The 27,378-nt window shown below is 39.4% G+C and overlaps 2 protein-coding genes across 6 annotated transcripts in view; one reads left to right on the top strand and one right to left on the bottom strand.

Moving 5' to 3' along the window:
- CCDC88A (coiled-coil domain containing 88A) overlaps nucleotides 1-22,774 on the top strand; it is an 82,495-nt gene extending 59,721 nt beyond the window's left edge. Inside the window, exons 23-33 of one of the 5 annotated variants that reach the window (XM_083493997.1) lie at nucleotides 563-708; nucleotides 1,915-2,007; nucleotides 2,152-2,366; nucleotides 6,960-7,043; nucleotides 8,022-8,225; nucleotides 8,494-8,565; nucleotides 9,448-9,528; nucleotides 10,978-11,246; nucleotides 12,909-13,389; nucleotides 17,633-17,734; nucleotides 18,913-22,774. In XM_083493997.1, the coding sequence (XP_083350123.1) occupies nucleotides 563-708; nucleotides 1,915-2,007; nucleotides 2,152-2,366; nucleotides 6,960-7,043; nucleotides 8,022-8,225; nucleotides 8,494-8,565; nucleotides 9,448-9,528; nucleotides 10,978-11,246; nucleotides 12,909-13,389; nucleotides 17,633-17,697 (1,710 nt within the window). In that variant the 3' untranslated portion in view covers nucleotides 17,698-17,734; nucleotides 18,913-22,774. Of the gene's footprint in view, nucleotides 1-562; nucleotides 709-1,914; nucleotides 2,008-2,151; nucleotides 2,367-6,959; nucleotides 7,044-8,021; nucleotides 8,226-8,493; nucleotides 8,566-8,746; nucleotides 9,188-9,447; nucleotides 9,529-10,977; nucleotides 11,247-12,908; nucleotides 14,208-17,632; nucleotides 17,735-18,912 lie in introns of those variants that run through there. The other 4 variants (XM_083493998.1, XM_083493995.1, XM_083493996.1 and 1 more) reach the window with 4 other exon arrangements.
- Nucleotide 22,775: 1 nt separating this feature from the next.
- LOC310702782 (prolyl-tRNA synthetase associated domain-containing protein 1-like) lies at nucleotides 22,776-26,728 on the bottom strand. Its single transcript, XM_083494910.1, has 2 exons — nucleotides 26,233-26,728; nucleotides 22,776-24,337 (listed from the first exon to the last, which is right to left on the bottom strand). Exons 1-2 carry the CDS (start codon nucleotides 26,329-26,331, stop codon nucleotides 23,900-23,902), a joined length of 537 nt encoding a protein of 178 aa, XP_083351036.1. The 5' UTR covers nucleotides 26,332-26,728; the 3' UTR covers nucleotides 22,776-23,899.
- Nucleotides 26,729-27,378: the final 650 nt, after the last annotated feature.

The following is a 27,378-nucleotide window of genomic DNA, read 5'->3' as shown; positions in this document are numbered from 1 at the left end:
TGAAAGCAAAAAGTTTGATTCTTACTCCATAATTCCAAATATTGAATTCATGGTTTTCTTTCTGTCTGTTTCATACATAAAGAGAGAATAACATTTTTGCATTTAAACAAAAGCTGAAGGTTCAAGGAAGAGGTATGAGATATCCTGAAGAGAGCCAGACTTATTCTGCTCCCTTTCTTATTGGCTTGAACAGTGGATTCATTGGTTAGAAGCTAAAAGGATGCTAGGACCTTAACAGAAGCTTCAGATTGCTCTCCTCAATTGGAAGAAAGGCAATTTACAATTATTTACAAAAACCAGATAATAGAATCATAGAATTGTAGAGTTGGAAGGGACCATGAGGGTCATCTACTCCGGCCTCCTGTAATGCAGGAATCTTTTATCTATAGCAGAGCTTGAACCCCTGACCCCAAGATTTAAGAGCTTCATGCTCTGGTGACTGAACTATTGCTGTCTCTACTATTTGACTTGTCTTCTTGACTTCATTTTCTTTTGTACTTTATAAACAGAAAGTTGGGCAGACTGCATACACTAAAATACTGTGTTTTGTACATTTCAACAGTTGCTTAGCCAGCTAAAAGGAAATTTGGAAGAAGAAAACAGACACCTGTTGGATCAAATACAGACATTAATGCTGCAAAACAGAACGTTATTAGAGCAGAATATGGAAAGCAAAGATCTGTTCCACGTTGAACAAAGGCAGTATATGTGGGTATCAAAAATGGTGAACTAGTTGCACCCAGCATAACTGCAGTTGGATGTTCGAATAGAAATAAATCATGGAAATGTTAATCAGTGCATTCCATTAACAACAGATGAAAATGTTCATTCGTAGTTGGATTTTAATCAGTATTGTTCCTTGTGAAATAAAGTTTACTGTGGAATGATGTTGAATTATTGTTCCTTAAACTGCTAGAATCAGAAGAGCAGTGAGATTTCTTATGGGAAGTTATAAGCCACCTGTTTTCTCCTTATGTTGGCAGGTTTTTTTTAAGGAGCAATCCTTCAAGATATTTGTGCTGCAGCATGCATTTGCTGAAGGTATAAAAGGGATGGAGGAATGCCCCTGTGAGGAAGGATTGTACGATTTGGGACTGTTCGAGAAAATGCGAGAAAAATAGACATTTATAAAATCATGCATGGCATGGGGATAGTGGATAGAGAAAAGTTTTCCTAGTCTCTGGCCCTTATAGTACCATCTTCCAGATTGTGCTAGGCCTAATGTGGGGTGGAGCGTTTCCATCCTTGGCTTGTAAGTCTTTCCTAGGCACCTGAGATCACATTTCCCTGTGCTTTATAGCAAGCAAGACAACTGGGAAAGCATCTCAGAGCACCAGACCTACAACTGAAATCTAGGTGACTTAATCCCTGCCTTCCTCCTGCTTTCCTAACCTGTTATTCAACCAAACCAGAAGGAACCTTCACGGCAAACGTCCAGTGTTCCCGTCTAAAATAAGGGGAGTGTGACCTTCTGTAATGGAGAGAAGACAGTGGTGTAGCTCAGTGTTAGAATACATACAGAAGGTACCAGGTTCATTTCCTAGTTTTTCCAGGTAGGGCTAGGAGAATCTCCTCTGGATATCCTGGAGAGCTGCTGTCAGTCCCGTGCTTCATGGTCTGATGTTGTATAAGGCAGCTTCCTGTGTTCCTGTGAGTGACATGAAACATCCTGTCATGTGCCCAGCACTTTATTCTAACACCTTCTCTTATTCTACATAGTGGCCATATTTTCCTAAAAATAAAATATTGTGACTTGAGTTCTGGCAAAATGTTAATGTAAAATGCCCTGATGCAATGCAAACTGCATTTAAACACACATGTCCTAAAAAGTCCCTGAGGCACATTGATACAAAGGAAAAACATCTTTTAGAAACATACATGCCTTCTAACATGTCAATTACCTTTTCTTCACAGTGACAAGCTAAATGAATTGAGAAGACAAAAAGAGAAATTGGAAGAAAAGATTATGGATCAGTATAAATTTTATGAACCATCTCCTCCAAGAAGGTAATGCATGACCACATATTTCTCTCCCTCCTTCTTTGCCAGCAATGTGCCAGTGTTTGTTACTTAAAGAGAGAAACTTAATTGTTTTGAAATATTTGCAAGAATTTGTTCTAAATATAGCATTCCTCTTCATTTCTCCAAAAGGAGAGGTAATTGGATTACTCTGAAAATGAGGAAACTGATAAAATCAAAGAAGGATATTAACCGAGAACGCCTCAAGTCTCTAACTCTGACACCAACCCGCTCAGAATCTAGTGAAGGATTTCTTCAGCTGCCACATCAGGACAGTCAAGATAGTTCCTCGGTGGGCTCAAATTCCCTGGAAGATGGTCAGACCCTGGGGGCTAAGAAAAGCAGCAGTGAGTAAATTGCTTAATTTTTGTAAGGGGTAGCGTGTCATGCAGTACTTCATGATGCGGTGAAAAGGTTCAAAATACCCATGGAGGAAGTTTGCTTAAAAGTATTTTGCTCATGTTCCTGTAGGCTCAAGAATGGAGAATCAAGCTCTACAGCAGAGGAATGCTCTTTAATGTGTTTTAGGGGTGCAATATTTACTGACAGTGAAAAATTGGGTCTGAGCTGAACGTAGAGGTGAAATTGGCACCCCTTCTTTACCCATAACCATTGCTCTTTTCTGTACTGTTTCTTTTCATCCACTTATTACATTTCTACTCTTGGCGTGTGAAGAGTTCCCTGTAACATCCTTCCTTATCAGCATCTTCATACTGCTGATGAATTGATTGTGTGTTTCTGCATGTTTATGGGCATACTGCATGGAAGGGGGACTGTGCTGTATCGATCTGCCTTGCAAAGCTTCAGTGTCATGCATAGCTCTGGTCAGCAGGTTCATGAGAGTACCTGCATCCATTATATATACTCTTGAAGCAAGAGGTCCAGCTCTGTAATAGCTCTTCTCCCACTCCTTTTAACCCATACCTTTTCATCACATTCTGCTATCAATTCACTGGTATGCCAGGCTGTGCTGACACAGGGTGTGTGACACTTTATCGTTAACAGCATTTCATTGTACCAACGTTGCTTTGGAATAGAATTTTGAACCTTAAGTAATCATATTCTTGTTTTTGAGTGCCATATCAAAGCAAATATTTACGGTGGAATTCAACATGGAATTCAGTGTAGCATTAAGTGAGATATTTATGTCCGTTTGTACTAGAAGCACTGCATGCCCCCTAAACCTATTCTGGGGGATCTTGAAAATAAGATCTGTTAGAACAATATGACCGAGTAGCAGACACAGTGTTGTTGTTTTTTAATGAATGTCTTTGATGTTTTTACATGGTATCAAAATGTGCACATGTAAACATTCCTCCATTTGATCAGGCTGGAAAAGAATCAAACCCCACATGATGCGTGCTTTGATTATATAGATTTCTGTACAAACATTAGAAATTACGTTCTGCTTCATAGTATGTTTAAATCTTTAGTTGAGTAATTGTTTTTACAGTTTTGATTCATTACTGATCTACTAATGATTGAAGATTACATTTGCTGTGCGACCTAAAAGAGGAGAGAAACTAATTCTGTGGAAGAGAAGACTTTGACCAGCCTTTGTACTAGCCTAGCGTTTTACATCTTAATTTAGGTCCCAAATTAGTTGAGTAGTTGCCTGTCATGATATCTGGTCCACAATTGCTGTCCTCCTAACTACAAAGATTTTTACTTTCACAATCTAGAAGATTAAATAAAAAAATTCCTTCCAGTAGCACCTTAAAGACCAACTAAGTTAGTTCTTGGTATGAGCTTTCGTGTGCATGCACACTTCTTGTGTATCTGAAGAAGTGTGCATGCACACGAAAGCTCATACCAAGAACTAACTTAGTTGGTCTTTAAGGTGCTACTGGAAGGAATTTTTTTATTTTGACCATGGCAGACCAACACGGCTACCTATCTGTAATCTAGAAGATTGTTTGCTCTTAGTGATCTAGAGTAATCAGCATGTGTTGTTCAATTGCTGCACAGATAATTTCCATTCTGATGGGATACTTTTAAACATTGCAGCAAATGTCAGGTATATTTGGAGGAGAAAGTGTGGCGATTCCCCCCCCCCCCCCGCCCACCATTAGCATTATCAGGTAGGAAGGCTAGTTAGGTCTGAAGAATTGCTAAGTATTGAAGAATTGCTAAATAGTCTTTAAGAGTATTCCTTAAATTATTCCTTTCAAAAGGTTTGTGATCGGCAGGGAATCTTTTTTCTGTCATGAGATAAATCCCCTTGGGAAATCCACTAGGAGCTGCATTTCTTTTTCCCAGATCATCTTCAGTTAATCAATTTATTCCTCCAAATTTGTATCCTGATGCTCAGTAAATGTGCAGTCGTTACGAAAAAATTTCATTGCTCAACCTCCCTCTTGCACTGGGATCAGTTATGTTCCAGAGACAAAGTAGAATTTCTATTTAAGACCATGGACCCACATGAATTTATATAACTGACCTGTGGGTTGCAGTTTATGTGTGTGTTCAGTATATTTTCACTGGTAATTATTAGGTAGCTACTGAACTCGAAAATATGTCCAGAATTATTTGTATTTTACTTTATGATGTGTTACTTGTATCTGATCAGCACATAACTTACTTGCATTTCCTCACGCAGAGAAACCTATCTGATCATTTGTATTTGTGGACCATTTCTTCAGCATCAGTTTCCGTAGAATTTTGTTATGAATAAGAAATATATTATTTGCATATTTTGTGAAAATGTAGCTAATACATTTACATCCAGTGGTTTGGGTGCCAGCGACATATTTGCTGCAAGATCATGCCTTTAACTTGAGCTAGACCCTTTTCTCTTTATAAGATATTGTGAAAGCACTCCTGCCAAGGGGAATCAGAGCTGTCCACTCATGATGGCTATCAGCAGTAGCTAATCTATGTGTGGGAGTTACTTCCGTGATGAAGGGACAGGGAAGAGAACAACCTGGATATCAAAACTGAAGGAGTATTCAATAGATATGAATTTATTTTGACTTGCCCAATATATTTTTTTCTATGTGCTTTTTGCAGTCCTTCTCTTCCCACAATTCTCTTGCAACTTTTTTCAGACAACTCGGATAACCTTTTTTAATCAAAATATGTATACAAATTTTAAATTCTTCTATTCCACCTCCACAGGGCGCACCATTTCAGTATGTTGCAGCAAAACCAACAGAGTGTTGTGGCACCTTTTAAAGACTCAGAGATTCATGCCACAATAAATATTTTATTCTTTATGGTGCCACAAGTCTCTGTTTCCATTTCATTACTTTTTAGACAAAATGAAAAGGTGAGGTTTTTATCCAAAATTGTGGAGAAAGATTTGAATGTGACAAAAGTTAACCTTCCATAGTAACACACTTTGATTTGATATTTTACTCTTGTAAATGATACTTTGCTACACATTTCAGGGGAAGCATGGAATATCCATCACATGTTTGTTTCCCTTTATACTGCTGATCCCTGCTGGGCTAATACTTAACTCCTCAGCCAGCCAGTTGCTTCTAGGACATCTTTGAATGCTTCTATTATCACCCCTCCTAGCCAGTTATCAAGAGTGGGATAGGTTTGGCTGAAGAGGAACCACCTCAGAGGCGTTTGCAGGGGGTGGGATTGGCATTCACTGGAAGGCTTAACCATATGCACATAGATTATCATATTATACAATGCATTCATGCTATCTCTGCAAAGAAGGGTTTTGGAATACATGTTTGTTGAAAACATGTATTTCCACCCGTAGTTGCTACACAAGGTGTCAACTGGTTTAGCAGAGAAGAAAGCCTGTGGCATGCCTTCTAGGACACTGCACTAAGCATGCTGTGGCAATGCTCCTTCACATGTGCACAGCACACAGATGAGGAAACAGGTCATGTGTAAGTGAAAATCTGTGTCTTCTCATTCAGCTTGTTTTAGTGCAAGTAAACACCATTGATCACAGTGGAACTTATTCATGAATGAACATACATAGATAATACTGGATGACTCCTTGACTGAGATGAACGGCTTGTATGTACACTCATGGCTTACATCTTTTGCACTGGATTAGTAATAATGCCACATTGAAATGCAAATGTTTGCTTTATTACAAGGTCTTCTTGTATAGGGTTTCAACCCTGCCACAAACAAACATGTGAAAGCTTTCTGTAACATGCAATTTAAAATTCTCACTGCAGTTATTACATGTTTGATTTTTAATGTTCCCGCACTGTCACTGTTCTGTTTGTTTCTTTGTTCTGTCATTTTTCTGTTTGGTGCCTTCCCCCACTTCACACCCCAGTAGCAGTATGGTATGTCATTTAACCAATAATTCTTATTTAAAGTGGTAATCAGTCAGAATATTACAGTATTCTGCACTCCATTCCAATAATTTCTTGATCCTATGTTCAGATGGTGTGTAAAAGGAGGTAAAGGTTAGATACTGCTGTTCTTGGAAGTTAAATCAACTAAGATGAGTTCACATTAATACAATTTAAAACAAGTCATTAATGTGAAAAATACAATGACTGCTTGGTAGCAAGAAATGAAGGTAGTGCCTATTGAAAGATACTTTGATAAACCAAATGAACTTTTTTTTTTTCAGTATACCTTTCCATCTCAGGAAACCTGCTTGCTGGTTTTTGACTCCTTGCCCATAATTTTTGTGCCTGGGTTTGGGTTTGGCTTCTTTTTATATCTTTTTTTTGCTTGGTTTTTAAGACAGCCAATAGTTGTGAACTGTGAAAGTTCCTTATATTCCTCAGGCATGGTTTCCAGTATTTCCTTGGATAGTTCCACAGTGAAGGCTTCATATCCATTGCCATTCAGCAACATGAGATTAATAGCTTTTAGTAAATAAAGTGCACCTAGCGGAAACTCAAGCATTCATTTCTGTCCTTAGTTTCAACATTTAACTTCCATCTGTTCTTCTCCCCTTTTTCTTTCATCTTCCCGTTTCCGTTTTTCCTTATGCTATGACATAAAAGTGGTTGCACTGAAAAGACTGCCCTTTTTGAGGAACAGACCGAAGGAAAAAGACAAAATGAAGGCCTTCTACCGTCGCTCCATGTGTAAGACTTTATGACAGTTCAGCTTCTTTTTAAATGGCTACACTGGCTTCTATTACTACTTTCACTAACCTTTCCGTGGACTGCGCTGTTTTTCCTATTTTGCAAAGTGCAAGTCCTGCTATAATACAAGGAGCTGAAGCAATGTTTCTAAACACCTTGGCACTCAATATACATAACTCTTGGGGTGTATAAAAATGTATATGTAATCATATGCTTACATCTATCTACACACACAATGAACACACATTTATAGGTTCACATTCTGGGAAGTATATGAACATATATGTGTTATATGTGTGTACATATAAAGATATAGTGCACTCAATGCATTTGCACATTTTGAATTCCACTCCTAGTAATCAGTTTTCTAAACACCTCAGTACAAATCTAGAAAATCATTTGCTTAAAAACAAAAAATAAATGGTGACCTGTTATTCCTTAGAAATGTTTTACCATTCTAAGTTGAAGGAGTGGGGTGGGGAAATCAGGTATTCTTTGTCATTTCTTCAGTGAAATGCTCTTTAAAAAGTTGGGAGAGGACACATTTATTTTAAATACTTTCCTCTATTGTCATGCAATAAATATTATTCCTGCAAAAACCTGCACTGAAGGACCCCTTATCATTGCCAACACTGACTTTGTATTAGCACTTCTGCTCATCTTTCCCTGTTCATTCCATTTTTCATTGCGAAACATATCAGAGCTTCTAACATATATTTATTTATTGTATAGCACTCCAGCACAAGCATGGCGGTTGTAGCTAATAAAAAGCAATAAAATCATCTGTACAAGGAGGCTTTGGCTTTTTAACACTTTTCATTCATTCAGCCAATTGCATGTTTTAACATGTAGAAACTTGTGGACTGTAGCTTTCAGTATGCCTTGATGCTTAGGTAAATGAAGCATTTTACAGTACAAAATAAAACTTTTCAGAAACATTGAACCATGCTGATTCATTTGCTTTCATTTGCATCCCAGCCATGAATGACCTGGTGCAGTCCATGGTCCTAGCAGGAGGACAATGGACAGGTAGTTCTGAGCATCTGGAGGGTCCTGATGATATATCTACGGGTAAAAGGAGAAAAGAATTGGGATCTATGGCCTTCTCTACTACATCCATCAACTTTGCAACTGTCAACTCTGCTGCAGGCTTGAGATCCAAGCAGTTGCTTAATAATAAAGGTATAGGTAGAACCTTTTCACGGTGTGGTGTGGTTGTGTTGGTAACCGTAGCGTTATTGGAAACTGTTTGTGCTCCATATTTCACATTCTTTTCCAGCAAATAACTGGAATATTTGATTTGCAGACTTGTGGAATATTAGGATGGGGAAACTAGTCGTATTTGTAAACTTTTGTGGGGATCAATGAGCCATAAAAATTTCTTGTGTTTTAGAGATGATAAATTCAAAGGTCTGTTTTTGCAACAAAATTGTGCTTGTTTCCCCTTTAGATGCTACATCTTTTGAAGATGTAAGTCCACAAGGAATTAGTGATGATTCTAGTACAGGATCAAGAATTCATGGTAAGATTTGTGCTTTAAAGGAGTAGCAGACCTATTACGGAAATGCTAGTGAAGTTTATCCAGAAATAGAAAATGACCTGCGTTGCAAGTGTGCATGTTTGTATTCTTTCCTTACATCTCATCTCATCTGATTGTATGGGAACTTTTCCATTTCTTTCACTCTGATTTCACTCTTAAACAGAACAAACCTATTTAGTATGAAGTGCACCTGAACAGGACCCAAATTTCTCTCCTCTCCATCAGTCCTGAGTATTCTAGAGTTCAATTGTGAGAACTTTCAGCTTATGAAATCTTCTTTTCAAAATTCATCTTATTAATAAATGTATTTTTCCTCTATCAAATTTTGGCATAGTTGTAAAATACTTCCGTTAAATTTGAATCACAGTAGTGCAGTTTCTAAAACCCTTTAACACTGCTTCTGCGCCTGCTTTGGTTAGGAGTAAAGAACATTCCTGAGCAGATGTTCTTTCTCTTCCTGTCGGTGACATTTCTGTAACGTGCAGAGTTCCATGTCAAAATCTTTTGTAAGTGCCTTAACCGCAACCTGATTTCTGCATGTTGGTGCCATTTCTCTTTAAAACCTTGGTTATTCCCATCAATAAACCTGATACAATTCAAAACATGTGTTTTGTTTCTCTGTTCCTTCTTTCGCTAACCTGCTCGCTTTTCTAGTGTACTTTCTTAAAGTGCTGTCTTGGGCTGCCTGGGGACACCACCTTTTCCCACCTGCCAGAATCCACACTTTGAGACATGTTCAGCTTGTGCAATATCAGTAGTGCATGATTTCCTGCCTCAGAGCATTCTGTGATCAGAATGTAGTAGGCGCAGTGTCATCTGCTATGGTATGTGCTTCATGCGATCTACTGGTTTTTTTCCATTTAGCTTCCAGACCAGCCAGCCTTGATAGTGGCAGAACATCCACTAGCAATAGCAATAATAATGCCTCACTCCATGAAGTCAAAGGTATGCTTCCAGGCAAATTGACACATCTGCTTCATTCCTCCCATTTCCAGGGCAGGGAGGGAGAGAATTCAGGGCATGTTTTCCTTTCCTTTCATCATTTCATTCCTTTTTAGATGAAGCTCTGGAATAAGGTGGGTCACATGTCTGATTTAGGAAAAGTAAATTAATGCAGGACATTGCAGATATTCATCCATCCATATAGTGTAGTAGTGTATTCGGATACATTACAATGCCTTGCAGCTCACATAAAACAAAAAAGGAATAATGCTTTCAAATTCTTCTTTAACCTGCAAACAAATGTCATATTAGACAGAAAACCAACATTTATAATATAACAGCAAATTACATTCTGGGCAGAAGACACATAGGCCATTTTTACTAACCATGTTGTAGTAAACTCATTGCCAGGCAAATGTCTTGGAATAAGACCTCTAGAATCAGATGTGAATCAGCATTATTCTTTGGCTTTCTTCAGATGAAAGTGCCGCTGCCTACAAATGAAGAATAAATACATGGATAGTTCTAGAGAGGAATTCATGCTGTTGTGTTGCAAATGAGTAGAACCAAAGGGACAAGTGATACACTCAGCTTTTTCTGGTCCTCTGCTTTGAGACACACCTGACAGGATGGACTGTTTCCTCTTCTGTTGTAAAACATGTGTATGCAAGGCAAAACTGGAAGATTTCTAGCAGTCACTGCCTTATAAGGAATTACTTAAACTTCATTTAATTCATTTCACTGTATTTCTAGATAGTATCTGCTCAATGGAAAATATGGATAGGTCTTCTAAAATGTTTGTGATTTTCCAGTATAAACAATTCCTTGCAGTAATGCATGATGTAGTTCAGTAGCATTGATGGTGTATGCTGCTTGTTTTTCTTCAAAATAATAATAATTCAAAATAACACAAAGGGCAGTTTTCAGTTGGTTGATTTGTATCTGTTTAAGGAAACAATGTGAACTGGCATTTCTTCAACCTTTATTCTGTGCAAAATGGGATGTTTCTGCTCCAAGTCATGACAAACTGATACAGGCATTTGACGGAATGCATTTTTAAGAAACCTTTCTCGAAGGGTATTTTTTGATCAGTCTGAAAATAAATTATTTGCATTCCATCTTTTATATTTTTACCTTTTGCCATATGTCATAAATAGTAGCGGATGTCAACTTTGTAGCTGAACTGGGTCATATTTAATGTCTGGGATCTCATTTTGTTGAAAAAGATTAAACATTCAAAGTTATTAGGTGGTGGAGGTGTTTAATTGGAAAGATGCCATGTCACATTGAAGAACCTTAATAACCTTTATTTCTCGTATGGCTTCCCCATAGGTTTTTTAGTACCTTATGACAAATGTCTCTTCAAAGGAAAAACATCCAATAATGCATTGTTAGTGTTTAAATACAATGTAGCGTGCATAATAAAGATGACAATACTGTTTATCCCTAAAGCAGGCACAGTTACTAACCAAAGCAGGCCACAAAGCCACAGCAGTGGAGAATTTAGCCTGCTTCATGAGCATGACGCATGGTCCAGCAGCAGCAGCAGTCCCATCCAGTATTTGAAAAGCCATGCCAGGTCTAGCCCCATGCTCCATCCTAAAATGTCAGAAACAATGGATAGACAAGGAACGCACAGAATTAAAACGGACTCCCCTGGAAGTGAAGTGGTTACTCTGCAGCAGTTCTTGGAAGAAAGTAATAAAGGGACTTCGGGTGAGGTACGTTGAAAAGCTACTTAATTTCACTTGGCAAAACATAAAGCTGCAAAACTTAGCGCACTTTTTAGGTTGCACAAGGAAATCTGGTGGTGACTTTACATTTGTAAAGGTCAGAATTAAGTTGGTTAGGAAAATTAATTGACACCTAGGGTAGGAATTTAAGTAACATTATGAGACAGGGAAAGAAAAAAATGAACCTATTCTGAGAAAAGAGCAAATCTCCTGTAGAGCAAAGTCTTTCAGGAGTAAATGAGCTAACTTATAAATATAATTTTTTTAAGACAGAGTGTGGGTGCTCGTTCTCTGAACACAAAACTATAAAGTGTGAGTCAATATTGTTGTTTAGTCGTGTCTGACTCTTTGTGACTCCAATAGTGAGTCAGTAGTACTATACAAAATTGTTGTCAGGTCTGCTGCAGTATGTGACCCAAAGAGCAACGGATGGGTATTTGCAAGCTCTAAAGAATTTTTCCAACACCCTTGTCAGGTTACATTTATCTTCAGACAGTACCATAGCCAAAACAACTCAAAAGTTACACTTTTAATCTCGACTTTAATCTGCATTGCTTGTGAAATGCTTTGGACTGTGTCTTAACCACATACTTTGCACTGAGGAGATAAAGACTTAATTGAAGAGCTATCTGACTATAGCATTTTCACCCACCCACCCCAAAATCTCCAGTGTGTATTTCCCATCATGATTGAACTGTGTCTTCCAGCACATTATATTTCTGTGTCAAGGAAACAAGTGGCTGTATGCTGATGCCAAGTTCTAAAGCATTAAAATAACCTTGGAATAAATAACCTTGGAATAAAATAATGTACTTAATTTAAATAATAATGTGATTTTGGTGTTTATTTTTTAAATTGGATAATTTAATTCTTTTCTGTCTGGTCTTACATAAAATAGCTTTTTCAAAGATAGATAATATGGGTATACAACTAATTTATTGTCTTTTCCACTGTTTTGAAACAGACGCACTCATTTTCTCAGCTATTTATTAATAACAGTATAAACTTTTGGCCTGGCGACTGCTCAAATGCCACAATCGGTCTGAAATAAGGTGCATTTGTCTTTAGGTGATTGGTTCTTAAATGAGCCTTAGAAAGGAAAGGCGGTCTTGTTCTTTTCTTATATCTTGGATCTTTTCCAAGGACTCCCAACTGGGAGTTCCAAATCCGGAAGTCCACACAATGATTTCAGGCTTAGGCACTCCTGTACATGATGTTCAGATTGCTAAGGAAGTTTTTTAATCAGTCAGTGAGAAAGTTATGGGATAGATCTGAAAGTGAAATGATCATCATTGGTTGAACCTTTTGATGTTGGAGAAGTGATATTTGCGTAAATGTTAAAATAAATGGAAATATTCACAGAAATCAAAATGTCAAGGTAGGAATGTTTATTTTCAGTAAGTTTATGCATTTAAAATTGAAAAAAGAAATTGTGGCTTTTCCATTATTGAGTAAACTTAGTCTAGTAGCATATTGATAAAAGTACTAAACCTGGGTGATACCATATGTATCAACGATTTCCATTATTTTGAACTGCATCATGGTTATGCATGTTTGTTCTGTCGAAGTATGAAACACTCTCTTGCAGAAACATTAAGAAACAAAGCAGCAGATAATGAATTAACTTATTTGGATATCTACCTTTTGCAGCTCAAGTCCTCAAGCCAAGATAATCTTTTGGATGAAGTGATGAAATTTTTTTCTGAAAATGCTGAATTAGTCGGAAGAGATAAATTAAGAAAACAGTCATCAGGCAGCGGTGGTATTGCCAGATCACAGAGTGTGAAAAACACAATGGAGTTCTCTGATGGAAAGTCAGCTAAACAAGGACACCTTACAAGACCCAGCTTGCATAGAATGGAAGATGCCAACTTTGCAAACTCTTCAAAAACACTTACAGCAGGCACTAAAGGAAGGGCCAGGTCTGTTAAAGAAAGTGTACAATCACAACGACAATCAAAAGATTGTAATCCTTATGCGACTTTACCTCGTGCAAGCAGTGTGATTTCGACTGCAGAAGGAACTACTCGGAGGACAAGCATCCATGATTTTTTGTCTAAGGACACTAGGCAGCCAGTATCAATTGATCCAACTCCACCTACAGGTGACAGAAGCGTCCCATCAGCTTCTAGTGAGTACAATCCCCAACAACACTCCTCTGTTTTTCATTATCCCCCTTTTCCTTCAGTTACCTCGTCAGAAAATGACTTGGGTAGGATAGCCACGCTAGATAATTCTACATGTAAATCAGAAATGCCTAGGAGTTCAAGAACAGGCAAGACAAATTTTATTACTAAAACATTTTCTTGTAGTAATGTGTACAATGAGAAAATGGGCACATCAACAAGCATTATAGGTAAGTTGTCTGCAGTCCGTTTGTCCAGGCCATTTTTGGCACTCAACACCGAATTAGTCAGCAATGTTAGTGGACTGCCCCAAATGCCTGTATCAAAGACAACTGATAAGACATTTGATTCATCTGTGAAATCTCCACAGAATGATCACAAACTACCTTCTGAGAATCAGAAATCATCTGATGGCAGAAATGTAGAGATGAATCAGAATAGTGGTGAATCTACACCACTTACCCATTCAAATGCTAGTGATAGTAAAATACCATCACCCGTTTCTGAAGATACTCAGACTGTTTGGTATGAATATGGTTGTGTATGATAAACATATATAATATTAAGTAAATCTCTGCTACAGATTGTGGATGTTCTTGTTAATGTTAATAGATTTAGACTATATTTAAATTTAGTAGCCATGATAGTAACTAGGTGTACATAGTTTTTCTCGAAATGGAGATGGAGAATTCACCTTACCCCCTTAGCATGTGAATGAATGTACAATTGTAACCATGCCAAAGCTTGCATGAAACATTAACTGCACTGTATAATTTCTGCATGCCTTTTAAAAGCCTTAATAATAAAAGCTAACTGTATTTTATTTTCTATTTGTTACAAATATTTTATTTTCTATACATTACTGGATGCATGCTAACCAGTTGCATGGTGCTGTGCCAGAAACAGCACAAAAAAACAGGTAACTTTCAGCAACAGTACATTCAGTTTTTCTTCCTTTCAGAGTCCACATTATCATGTAGATTATACATTTTGGACTCAATTCAACTAAAGCTGGTTGTGACTGATGTAAAATTAATGGAACCAACTCGGTTGTAACTGACTCAAGTCTCATTGCCTAGTGGCTTACCGATCAATTATATTCATGTTTACTTGGAAGTAAGCCCCACTTTTGACTTACTTCCTAGTAGGTGTGTTTGGAATTACATCTTAGCTTTGACAAGCTTTAGCTGGATTGGGGCCTTTTTGTATCAGTGTCCTTTTCCTGTTTTGCTGGTGAAAAAATGCAGGAGGCCCCTCTGACCTCTAGCTTTTTACTTTGGACGTATACAAATTCTACTTAATAAATGAGCCATTCTCGAAATAGTGACTATAGTTTGCACACTGAATGTGTACCATTCATGCTGATAAAACATCAAGGTTTGGAAGCCTAAACAGTGGGCCTTTCCTGTTTAATGATACATAACTAAATGTAGTTTCGTTGGAAAAGTTGACCCTCTTCATCTTTCCCTTTTATGTGCTTTTCCCGTCCCATGCTTGATGTATTTACATGGTCATGGTGTTGTCTTGTCGATAGAGCTTTATCTGAATCTTTATTATATAGCTTTTAATGGATTTTTACAGTGTATTAAAATAAAAAATAAACTGGTATTACGGTATTCTTATTTTCGTTCAGGGATGTGATAGTTAATTAGAAAATGATGCACAAAATGTTTTTTTTAATTGGCTTGATGGTCCAAAATACTGCTTTAGACATGTCCAAGGTCTTGGGTTGACAACTTTCTTTGAGAAAGTAGAATTCCATGCCATAGAAAAAGTTGGATTTAAAGAACCCTGATTTTATTTTATTTTTCCTTCTTTTTTGCCCTTCCCCAAGATGCTTCATGTTCTAAAATAGTAAGCAATACAGCCTGTGGGTGAGGGAGCTTCTGGGCTCTCCAAGTAGGGTGGGGAACAACTCCCATGTGAAATCCTGGAGAGCTGCTGCTAATCAATACAGGCAACAATGAGCTAGATGGATCTTGCTTTGTGCAAGACAGCTTCCTATATTGATTAACTATTCAAGAAATACAAGCTTAAATACATTTTGGACTACAGAACTACTTGAGAGTCTTGTGACCAGAACATGGTGCATCTAAACCAATTTTCATAGTTGCAATAAACCCTAATGGAACATGAGCTTGTTTGAAAGCCAAGAGTTATTGTGGGTTAAATTCCAAAATCGTTCAGTGAATAAGAATCCACAGGTCCTTCAGGTAAAAGCATAGGCTACTTTCAGCATGCTTTAAGCTTGGGCACAACTATTTGGAATTTCTTCTTCTTTGAACAGCAGGAACACCCCCCATGCCACATCACACAATCCATCTCTGAGAGTTCCCTCACCTTCAGTAGTGATTTGCCATGTGGTGTGGTGGACCGTTGTTCATGAAAATAAGCACGAAGCCCCTTTGCACGCAAAAAACTTAGTTTTATGGTTCTTTGGATCTTCAATATCCATCTGTTTGTTTTTAGGAAAGTAGAAGTTATTATAATAAGTGAGATGTGTTTAAAACTTGCATTAGGAAAAATAAGTTTCTGGGAAAATGAAAAATGCCTTTCCTAATTTTGATTGGCATCCTATTTAGAGACTGAAGATTGCTACTTTACTCCCAGGAGCAGCAAAATCAGAATGCTACAGGAAGAACTCACTTAGTTCTCAGCTATCTGGCCACCCCCAGGGACCAAAAGACTTGTGCTTTTTTTTGTCCCCATCTTAAAAAGACAAGAGGAGCAAATAACTAAATTACACCTTTAAACTGTATTGTATTTTATGCAAGCTACTTTAATTCCATTTTGTCTTAATTATTTACATTTGTGATACATGAAGAATTCAGTGATGTTTGAGGAAGAGTCAGGGGAAAAAGTCCTTCACAGATATAACTTTTCTAAAAAATCTTGTCACAACTGACAAAATGTCCTGTAATGCTGGCTGATAACTTCTTGCTGCTTCTTTTATGCTCTCTGTGCAGTCCCACATATAGGGTCTGTGCCAGTAAGTGCAAATTCACTACCAGTTAGGGCTAGCCGATAAATGTTTTGGTCAGAAACCAGCCCATTGCCCTGACGGTGTAGAATTCAAGGGGCTTGGTCCCTCTCCGCTCAGTACCTTCCTGACTGTTCCAGCACTGGTATTTGTGAGAATTTGTTTTGCTTTTCCCCCCTGAGGAAAGTATGAACTAAACCTGCCTTCTGTTTTTTCTTTAATTCTATATTCAGCTCTTTTCTTCAGTGCTGTTCTTTCTGTCTTCAATTTTGCATTTGATGTGGTTTTGTTTATATGCCTCTATGGGTGCTTTCACAGCTTCCAAGCAGATGCTTATAGTGCAGAGGGCAACTTTTCTGATTTTTTGGGGTAGCAGTAGGTCATCCCCAACCCTTTAGTGTTGGGCAAAACCTCTGCCTTGGCAAGGTTCCCTTGGTAGTACTCCACCAGGCAGGTGTGTCAAAATCACTCGTCCCAGCTCTGAGTAACATTGTGAGGACAGGCTATTTTGGCAACACAACCTGATGTCTTAAGTCCCAAAACCCACACAGACAATACGACACTGTTCTGTCCATAGTGTTACTGATGGTCAAGTCTGATCTTGTAGGCCAGGAAGCAGATACTGGCATTGTGCTTTCTCACCTAACTTAACTGTGACATCATTCTCCTTTTATAAGTGGACCTACTTTGTTTGATGGAACTTACTTCCTAGTAGGTGTGTTTGGAATTGAATGAGTGACAAAGGAATTATATAGTTGATTCTGTACACGGGCCTTTCAGTGCACTTTTTTAAAAAATTGCATGAATTGACCCTAAGTCAGAGAATTAAATACAGGTCCAGCATCCCAAGAGAAGCATGAGACGCTTGATTAATTGTTCTGTGAATTGGGACAGTTGTTTTGCTTGCAAGGAAAAGCTTGCTTGCTTGAAGACTTACTTTTCTAAGCAACTAGCTAATTTCAGATAATTTGATTTTGCATGTTCCATTTTATTGCATGCAAGGATAATTTGCTGCTTTGCAGACTTTATTGGTAGGATGCATAAATCAAATGCACATGTTTTGCTGCACAGTTCCATAAATGTTCTTGTTATTGCAGTCTATAAGACAGAATACAGCTGTACAGCCTCCAGTTGTGTTCCTACCTTCCCTTCTTGTTCCTCTCCATTTTTGTGAACTTTTGGTCAGTAGTACCTAACAGTATATGTTGCAACATCAGGTGATTTCCTCCCCTGCTGAACAAGTAACACAAAATGCTTTTCTTCTGCAGATGTGGAAGCTAAACCAGAAAACAGAAATTCAAAAAGCAGGTCTAGGGAGCAACAAAGCTCCTAATTCTATTACCCCCACTACATGAGATGTGGGCCAAGTGGTGAGTTTTCTGCCCAACATGTAAATGAGATTGCTTTCATTTACAGAGGAGTAAAAAACTAACATTTATAAATGAAAACAAGTGCAATTTGCATTAACAGTTGTCAGTACCGCTTGCATTAAATGGCTCTTGCTTACTCTATTCAAGCTAAGCCAGCATGTGACACTTACTTATCTACCCAGGCAAGGAGTGTCCAGTCTTCTAAATCCACCTTGCTTTTCTCATATATGTCTCCAATAATAAATCACAGTGTATAGTAGCAAGCCACTATCCAAAAAAATGACATTGCGTTGTTCATTTGGGGACTCCTGTGCCAGTGTAACCTTTATGTTAACTGCCTCTAAAGAGCCAGCTGTATTATACTGCATATAAGTTGGTCATTTTCTCAAGCATATACATTTTGAGGCTACAGTAATACCCATTTTAGAATGTGATATATGATCAGAGCCATGCAGACTCTATAGAAACAGATTTTTAAAAAAAAAATTACACCCAGAAACAGTTTAGGTTTTGTGGTTCTGGATTCTGCGAATTAAATAAATTAAGCGCAGTGCTTCTGATTTTATTTAACTGTCGTTTTTACTATTTTGCATGATTTATTTCAGTTATGTTGAGGGCACAGAAGTATCCCTGGCCCTTTGTGTACATTGGGAATGTTGTTCAGCCCCCACCCCTCCAGCTCCTGAAAAACTTGTTTTCAAGCATATCTTTGCAGTCCTAAGGACTTGAAACCCTATCTTTAAAAAACAACCATGAATTCTTATGAAACATGAGTTCTACCCCAAGTAGCACCACTTGTGCTTTCTTCTCTGTCAATCACGGAGACTTCCAGCATATGCACAGCCCTGTATAGTATGCATGTACTGTAAGAGCATAGCTAAAGGAATTGAAAGGCTGCAATCCTATACACATTTACATGGGAGTAAGTCCTATTGAAAATAATGGGACTTGTTTCTGGGTAATCATGCATAGGTTTGCAGTTACAACAGTGGTGCCCAGATGCCATTATATAGTATTTTACTCTTGGCATTCTGTCTCCCTTCTTCTTTATCATTGCTTAAACCATTTCTGTTGTGTCCTCCTAGTTCTTGTAGTCACTTTACTTTTTTATATCTCTTCTGTATCTTTTTAAGCTTTTCTTACGTTTACTTCTCTTTCTACTTTTCACTTGAACACAGAGAGAAAAGTGTCCTTCAGTATCTCAGTGTGAAGCCTTTATTACTGAAGTAACAAGGCATCCGGCTATAGGAATCATGTTGTGTTTTTAAAAATAGTTGAAGGTTTTTACAGGCCTACATGAATAGAACAATCAAGAAATATGCATCTTCTTTCCTTGAATCAAGGAGCTGTGCTGGTGTCTCCTGCTGAATTTTTTTAAAGAAGGAATTTATTGCACATTGCACTGTTAAGATCTACTGAATAAAGGACAGCTTTAACCTCTCTAACAACCAAGAGTTGTATGGCCTCAAGATTTGCTCCAGGAACTCAATTGCTTTTTTTCTTCTTCATTCCTTTATGAACCCCAGTCATCAACTGCTTACTGCTTCTGCTAATAATTAGCAATATTTAGTTCTGTAAATCTGAAAGGGGAGAAGGCTGTAGTATATTGTGGAATTTGTTGTAAATACAGGTACAAAAATGAACCCCTCAAGCTTATTTTATTGGTTTGCTTAATTTGCATGATGTTGCTCTTTGTAAAATGAGACTGCTGGTTATTCTGGTGCAAATAGCAAGAAAAAATTGTTTAGGTACCTGAAAACTTAGCTAAACACTTTAATCCACACTCGACATGATTTTATTTGTTCCATGAGTTTTCAAGGCAACAAGTTATTTTGCAAAACAATACAATTGGGGTGGGGTGGGGTGGGGGCAGGGAAACAATGGAATTAATATTCCTGGAACTTTCTATGTCCAATAAAACAATCTCTGTTTTCAACAAATACAAATTTTGGAACAAAACTGTCTTTAAGTTAAATATTTTGTATTTTTAGTTGTGTTTTTTAATTTGTGATTTTGTTAGCCTATTATGGTTTAGGAGGAAGCTTTATGGGGGAAGACGAAGGTAAACAAGGTTCTGATAAGCATTTTGAAGCCATTCCTTTTATTAAGGCTCTTACTAATATTTCCACCTTTTTGTTCCTTATAATTGTATATGAATTAAGATTTATTAATGCTGTTGGTACTTTGAAAATATTTGTTGTATGCATTTGTCTTAAAACTCTTGCAAAGAGCACAGGAAAATAGATTTGGTTAATCCTGGGAAATGTACATGAAATTATCCTGGTTTATATTAAATTTCAAAGGTTTATTTTCTTACGAGTCACTAAATGTATTAATATTTCCATGACAATATATCGCATTTTAACCATTTAACCTCATTGGGTTCATTCAACCTTGCTAATATTTATGCACATGGGCATCCTTAAACCTCACCACGCTTTATTTTCATCTCAGCCAAACTATTTGCAAGGAGTTGTACTATATCTAAAAGCCCATCCCTTGCTAATCTGGGGCCCACCAGATGTTTTGGTCTACAACTCCTATCAGTCCCAGCCAACATGGCTGCTGGCTGGGTCTGCTTCATCTCAGGGTTGTGGGTTCAAGCCCCATGTTGGGCAAAAGTTTCCTGCTTTGCGGGGGTTGGACTAGATGACCCTCGTGGTCCCTTCCAGCTCTACAATTCTATGATTCAATAGAGCGTTTTAATCCAAAACATCTGGAGGGTGCTATGTTTGTGAAGACCGACCTAGTAAACTCCTGTTGGGCTGGGACCAGCGCTCCCTATGTTAATATCAAACTTTTTTTTTAAAGAAAGCATTTTGTACAGCCTTGCAAACGTTTATTACAGCCATCAGGCTTCTTGCAAATGATTACTAATGTTATTAGTAATGTAAGAATAGGTTCATTCTCCCCCACTGGCAAATGAAACAGCAAGGTGCAAATGAAACACAGCAGGGGCCAGATAGGCAGAGCCAGCTCATCATTCCAGTCCTGCCCTGAGAGCAGCAAACATTCAGAATTCCCCCCATGGCTGTGTCAGGTGTGTTCCTGAACAGCAAGCATGTAACTGGATGAAGACACACACACACACACACACACACACACACACACACACACACACCCAAGCAGGGCATCTAATCTCCACGCTTTTTATTTTGTTCTGTGCGGTTTTAATCTTGCGGTTTCATTTTGGTTCAGGCTGTGCATCTTTCAACCCTGGAGGGGGATGCATATTATAAATACTTGTAATAAATAATGATAAATTACAGACAGCATACGGCTAGTGTGTATGGAGAGTCTCTTCAGCCTAAAAGTTGTATGTACTTCCTACCCTCTGCATGGGATGGTAGGATTGTGGCCATAATTGGTAATTTCTGAGTCCATGGCCTTTCAGATATTACCATGCATCCTTGACTATGATTTTGTCAGAATAAAATTAAAATAAAATGAGTGAACGGTAAACTCCCCTTGAAGAGGAAAACAGAAGAGGGTGGATACTAGGCATATGAAAATCACATAAAACACATCAGTAATTTTGTTCAGTAGCGGGTTGTGCCACCCTGTCTTGTGTCACCAGTCTCTTCCCCTCTGAAGATACGGAATCTTTTAAAAGGATGATTTTAATATCTGGGAACATTGATGTTTCTAAATGTGGGTGTACATGGAGATGGTGATTAGCTAGCTTTGTAGATCAGCTTTTTTTAATGAACTGATCCTAAGCTTCTGTTGCTTTGTTTAGACTCTCAAGCTTTCGGGAACAATCGTGTGTTTTTCATGCATTTACCAACCCGCTGATTGACCATACCTATTTTCTTAAGATTTGCACCTTTTTGAGCTTTGCACTTGTTTCATATTCCTGTGTGCTTTGGCTTAATGATTTGTTTCACATGCACTCTACCTTTCTACAGGCAATTATATCAGCTAGAGACTGACTCTCATCTACCTGGAACTTCTCTTGTGCATGCAGGCCTCCCTTGAAGTCAAAGGGAGTTGCGCAAGAGCGTTGCTTTATTTTCACAACACTTGCACAGGCAAAGTGAACGCAAGATCATGCCTTTTATGATTTACCTGTTTTTGGCAATAGGCTGGAGTTAGCACTATGTGTAAGGTTTTGTTGGTGGTTGTTTTTGTTTTTAATAGCATAATTCAAAGTTTTAAGACCGAAATACAATCTTCCCTTAACAAAACTTAATTCATTGATATTTTGCAGAGGAAGAGGCTCACGAGCTGCAAACATTTTGCTTCTCTAGCTCTTTCTCAACAAGCCTAGTAATTTGTTTTGTATAAAGCCAGATGGTTTTCTGCTAACAGCTTAACAGAAAACAGTGCCTGGATTTTATGCAGAACCAAAGCCCTGTATATTTTTAGCTTCCCTTCCCAGAGCACATTGAGGAGTATAACCTGGCTCCCTGATCTCTCTAGATTCCACCACTTATGAATCGGGGGGGAAACTGAAATGGTCCTCCCACTTAATCTCAATTTTCATTGCCGTCTACCCCGTTTCTAAAAATAATTAACTTTTTAAAAAACTTCATAAAGTCTGTGACAGTGTCAGAAATTAATGTGTCACTTCGCCATCTGTTTAAATCCCAGCACCTTTAAAACTAAATGCAAGGGCTTTTTCACTGCACAAATCGATATCCAGCAGCTGGAAAGTGGAAGCTGGAAATGTGTTGTAATACAATGAAATGTTTTAATTTCCGCTCTGCTGCTGCAGTTGCCAAGGCTACAATCGCCTTTTCCAGAATGCATTGTTTCTTAAAATGTTTTGTGTTCTGAGAGACTGAGCAGCTCCAGCAATGGTGTGAACTGTTGTGTGTATGTGTGAGTGTGTGTGTGTGTGTAGCTCAAGCATTTGTTAAGAATGGAACTGCCTTAAAAGGAGGGAGCACCTGGGTGCGACACAAACTGTTTAAACACTGTTTTACAGAAGCTGTTATTTAAAGCTGTAGTTTTCCTTTCTTATACCTATTAAGGAGTTTTGTAATGTTTGCCATTGTACACGACTTAATTATGTTATTAAAATTCCAAGCCAAATAACTCAACTTTCCCTCTCTCTTTATTTGCCTTTTTCAAAGATGCTTTTATTTGGTCCTTCCTGAGCATAGAGTTGGAACTAAAGGACTCTGTATCTGGAAAATGGTAATAAAATCATGTTTGTTGCTTATAGCCACCACCCATCGTACCTGAGCGGCAAACGATTAAGTAAATGTGGTTGTATTTGGAATTGCGTAAATTGTATTGGTTGCCACAAAGGGTGGATATTTTAGGTACTGAATCAGAGACATTCTATATTTCAAATGTGTGGTCTTACCACCGAATCACAGCCACTCACATAGACTGATGTGGCTGGAAATAACAATGGTCACATCCACACCACAAACTTGAAGCACTCCTTTGCCACTTTAACAGCCATGGCTTACCTGCCCAAACTCTGCCTCCCAAGAATCCTGGGATCTGTGTTTAAGGCTTGTTAAGGGTGCTGGAAGTGAGAGCTGGACCATAAAGAAGGCTGATCGCCGAAGAATTGATGCTTTTGAATTATGGTGCTGGAGGAAACTCTTGAGAGTCCCATGGACTGCAAGAAGATCAAACGTATCCATTCTTAAGGAAATCAGCCCTGAGTGCTCACTGGAAGGACAGATCGTGAAGCTGAGGCCCCAATACTTTGGCCGCCTCATGAGAAGAGAAGACTCCCTGGAAAAGACCCTGATGTTGGGAAAGATTGAGGGCACAAGGAGAAGGGGATGACAGAGGATGAGATGGGTGGACAGTGTTCTCGAAGCTATTAACATGAGTTTGACCATACTGTGGGAGGCAGTGGAAGACAGGAGTGCCTGGCGTGCTCTGGTCCATGGGGTCACGAAGAGTCGGACACGACTAAACGACTAAACAACAACAAAGGGTGCTGACAATTATAGCTTTGAGAAGGGTACACTACAGTTCACAAGATTCTTTGTGGGGGGGATAGCCATGACTATATAAGTGCGCTTTAAAAGTGTGGTGTGGATTATCATTACCAAATACATCATGAAACCGGTAGTAACTTCCCAACTAAAGATAAACTACTAAAATTTTGAAAAAACTATACAAATAAAATTAACGGATAGCTAGCATCTTTAAATTTTCATGACATGATTTTACATATAAAATGGTGGTGTAAAGCTACTTGTCACTTTCATCAAAATGTACAATTGTAGGCTCATGTCCTGTGGACTTCAGGAATCTTAGAAAGTCATCTGGATGTAGTCCCATAGTTGCTGCATTTGTCATTGGGTGAAAATACAACATGTCGTGGCCTCCTTCCAGAAAGCCAGAATCCAACACAAACTTCACATCTCCCTGGTCACAGAAAAGAGCTAGGGGCGTTGCACACCCCTGGCCAACTTTCAGCTTATCAAGCATGGCCGCTTCGTCAGCAAAACGAAGATTCCCGCTCCCGACGCCTAGTTTCTTTGCCAAGTCATTTAAATTGATTTGCCTGTCGTGCAGGACCGTCACCAGCCAGAACCCTTTTTTCTTCTTATCTTTAAGGAAAAGGTTTTTGCTGTGTGCTCCTTTCAGATGCTGGACGTAAGGCATCATTTCTTCAACTGTGAACACCTAAAAGAGATCATTGAAATAGTTTGGCTATTCCTTGCACAATCCACTGGCTGAGCTTTTCAAATTACACATAAGCCACAATTCACAGAATGACTCATGCGCAAACCCCAATGCAATGACTGCAAAAATCTTGCTCATTCCAACATAGTGCATACGGGAGAACTCCCAAGCGGAATGTTTCCACAGGCTTCCTATACAGGAACAAGACTGACTACAGTGGTACCTCTGGTTACAGACGCTTCAGGTTACAGACTCCGCTAACCCAGAAATAGTACCTCAGGTTAAGAACTTTGCTTCAGGATGAGAACAGAAATCGTGCGGCAGTGGGAGGCCCCATTAGCTAAAGTGGTATCTCAGGTTAAGAACAGTTTCAGGTTAAGAACGGACCTCCAGAACAAATTAAGTTCTTAACCTGAGGTACCACTGTAGTTTAAATACAGAAATATGCCTTCTGAGCCTGAGCTTGAGGTCATTTTCAGCAAGGAGAAGGGACTATATCAGGATGCGTTCCATGTGGGTCACTGTCCAGCAACTAGTCACACCCAGGTTTATCCAAGTGATGGGGAGGGAGGGTGTGAAGAGCTCCAGAGCAATCGACCCAATTTCCCCTTACTTATATCAGTTTCATGTTGGAAGCTGCAACTAGTTCTAACTAACACTGTAGTTGCAGTGTGGTCAATGTTCTCAAGTGGCTAGTAGGATTCCTCGTTTCTTGGACCCACGTTTGATAATGCACAAAAATTGCCTTGTTTTATTAACTCTTTATCTCAGATTATGGGGTTGCTTGCTTTTTTTCTCATGTGATGGCAAAGGTGTTATAATGCAATTGTCACATAAGTAAAATACTTCCTATCACACTCCTGTCTTCAACCTGGTTGGTCCTTGTGAGAACAGGATTGCCAGGTTAGATAGGCCATAGGCCTGATCCTGCAGGCTGTTACGATCTTAACTAATATTAAACACTAAACACTTGGCTGGGAGTAAACCCTATTGAACTCAGTGCAGTTTACTTTGGGGTAGAACATGCGTAGGATTGCATCAGTAAGTGTAACATAATTAATTGCATTATTTCTCCCCTGCCAACAAAACACAAAATCATGTTTACCCTACTGAATTCCTAGCTTGTTCTTGTCAAAGGAATAAAACAACAACAACATCAACAACAATAATAATAGCAGCAGCTGTCACATTAGAAATTAAACCCCTCTGAGCGTGTCCAGAGTGCCATTTTCTTTCCCAAGGCCGTGACGACTTAGAAATGTTTCTTTTATTGTTTGTCATTATAAGACTGTTGCTATCCTAATGTGTCTACAATGGTTTTATTGCTTTGGAGCTGTAAACTCGATATTGGAGAGTATTGTAAGAAAAATGGTCGGAGCAGGACATCCGCATCAGACTGTAGTCATAACCTACTGGATCTGGCCTAGACCCACCTGGTCCAGAATCCTGCTCTCAGTGGCCAACCAAATGTGGGAAACAACAGCACTCTCCCCGCCCTTGGTTTCTGCCTCTGATCTTGGAAGCAGAGCATAGGTATCCTGGTCAGCAGCCATTGTTAGCCGCCGCCTCCCTGGATTTCTCCGATTTCTTAAATCTATCCAGGTTGCTGGCCCTGCGGGAGTGAGTTCTGCATAGTTAAAACTCTGCGTTGCGTGAAGTTGTTATTTCATCTGCCCTGGATCGTCCAACGTTCAGCTTGGTTGGGTGCCCACTCGTCCTATGAAACAGGGAGAAAAACTTTATACCGATTTTCTCCACGCCTCTCCTCCAAACACCCGCTTTGGCCAGGGCGCATAAGCACCAGGGGGCTGCTAATCGGAGCAAGCCACGTGGCAACTGCTCTTCCCTGCCTCTTCCCCCTCCACGGGCGCCCGCGATCCGCGCACTCCCCTCACCTCTGGGTGCTCCACGGCCAGTGCTTGGATGCCCAGGCTGTGCAGGTGATCCTCTAGCGCCTTCCGAAGTGCCCCCTCGGCTTGCGGCTGCCCGGCCATGGTTGATCCTTCGCCCTCGCTTCGGGCCTTTTGGAGATGGGGGCCGTCAGCTGATCGAGCGACGCGCTGCGGGGGAGGAGGCGCCGCCTTTCCGCTTGGGCCAAGGAGAGGGGAACGTCTTCCGCCAGCCAGAAAGAAAGAAAGGAGGGATCGCTTTCACTTTTGCTGCTCGCTTTCATCCGCTTTGCAGGTGAAAGTGCGGGGTTCGATTTCCGAATCTACTCGCGTTTACTCGGCAGTGAATCCCCGCTGATTGCAGGGGCGCTTCCTCTCCGGTAAACGCGCGTGGAATTGCACTCCGCAACTCGTTGGCTGCAGGTTTTTAAGCCCGATTGCTAGAGAGTAATCCTCATTGAGACCTCTGAGTAACGTGCATAGGATTGCAGTTACTTTATGTATAGTATGTGGGGCATATGAGGCTACTCAGCCTGGGAAGGTAGCCCACCTAGAAGGAAAACTCGACAGCCTTGCAGGATATACAGTGGTACCTCGGGTTACAGATGCTTCGGGTTATAGACGCTTCAGGTTACAGACTCCGCTAACCCAGAAATAGTACCTTGGGTTAAGAACTTTGCTTCAGGATGAGAACAGAAATTGTGCTCTGGCGGCGCAGCAGCAGCAGGAGGCCCCATTAGCTAAAGTGGTACCTCAGGTTAAGAACAGTTTCAGGTTAAGAACGGATCTCCGCAACGAATTAAGTACTTAACCCGAGGTACCACTGTATTCTGGAGAAGAAAAGGCTAAGGAGCAAACTGCACACAAGTGGAATCCGTAAAACAGTTGGACAGTGCCTTGTATGCTTCCTTCCAGCAACTCCTGCAGCCAAGCTGGTGCCAACCGGATTGTTCTGCTTTTCTTTGGAGCACATCAGCGAGGCCAAGAGGGGGGTCTTGGACCTCCACAGACACTGCTCAGGCTTGTCCTCCCAGGAGGTCATTTCAGTGCTGCTGAGGCAGCAGTTTAACTTCACTCCCAGAGGCACATTCCATTGTCTATGTAGAGAGATGGATGCCAACAAAATTCATGATTAACATGATCTATTCCTCA

This window comes from Podarcis liolepis, assembly GCF_965112155.1.
Source record: "Podarcis liolepis genome assembly, chromosome: 3".
Classification (NCBI taxonomy): Eukaryota; Metazoa; Chordata; class Lepidosauria; order Squamata; family Lacertidae; genus Podarcis; species Podarcis liolepis.
The sequence above is the reverse complement of the archived record's forward strand: the minus strand, read 5'-3'. Positions and strand labels throughout refer to the sequence as shown.

Excerpts from the sequence above, each read along its gene's own strand:
- LOC310702782 (XM_083494910.1), bottom strand. The coding sequence starts at position 26,331 with ATGGCCGGGCAGCCGCAAGCCGAGGGGGCACTTCGGAAGGCGCTAGAG. Across the intron at positions 24,338-26,232 it reads TGGCCGTGGAGCACCCAGAG|GTGTTCACAGTTGAAGAAAT; the intron begins GTGAGGGGAGTG and ends GATCTCTTTTAG.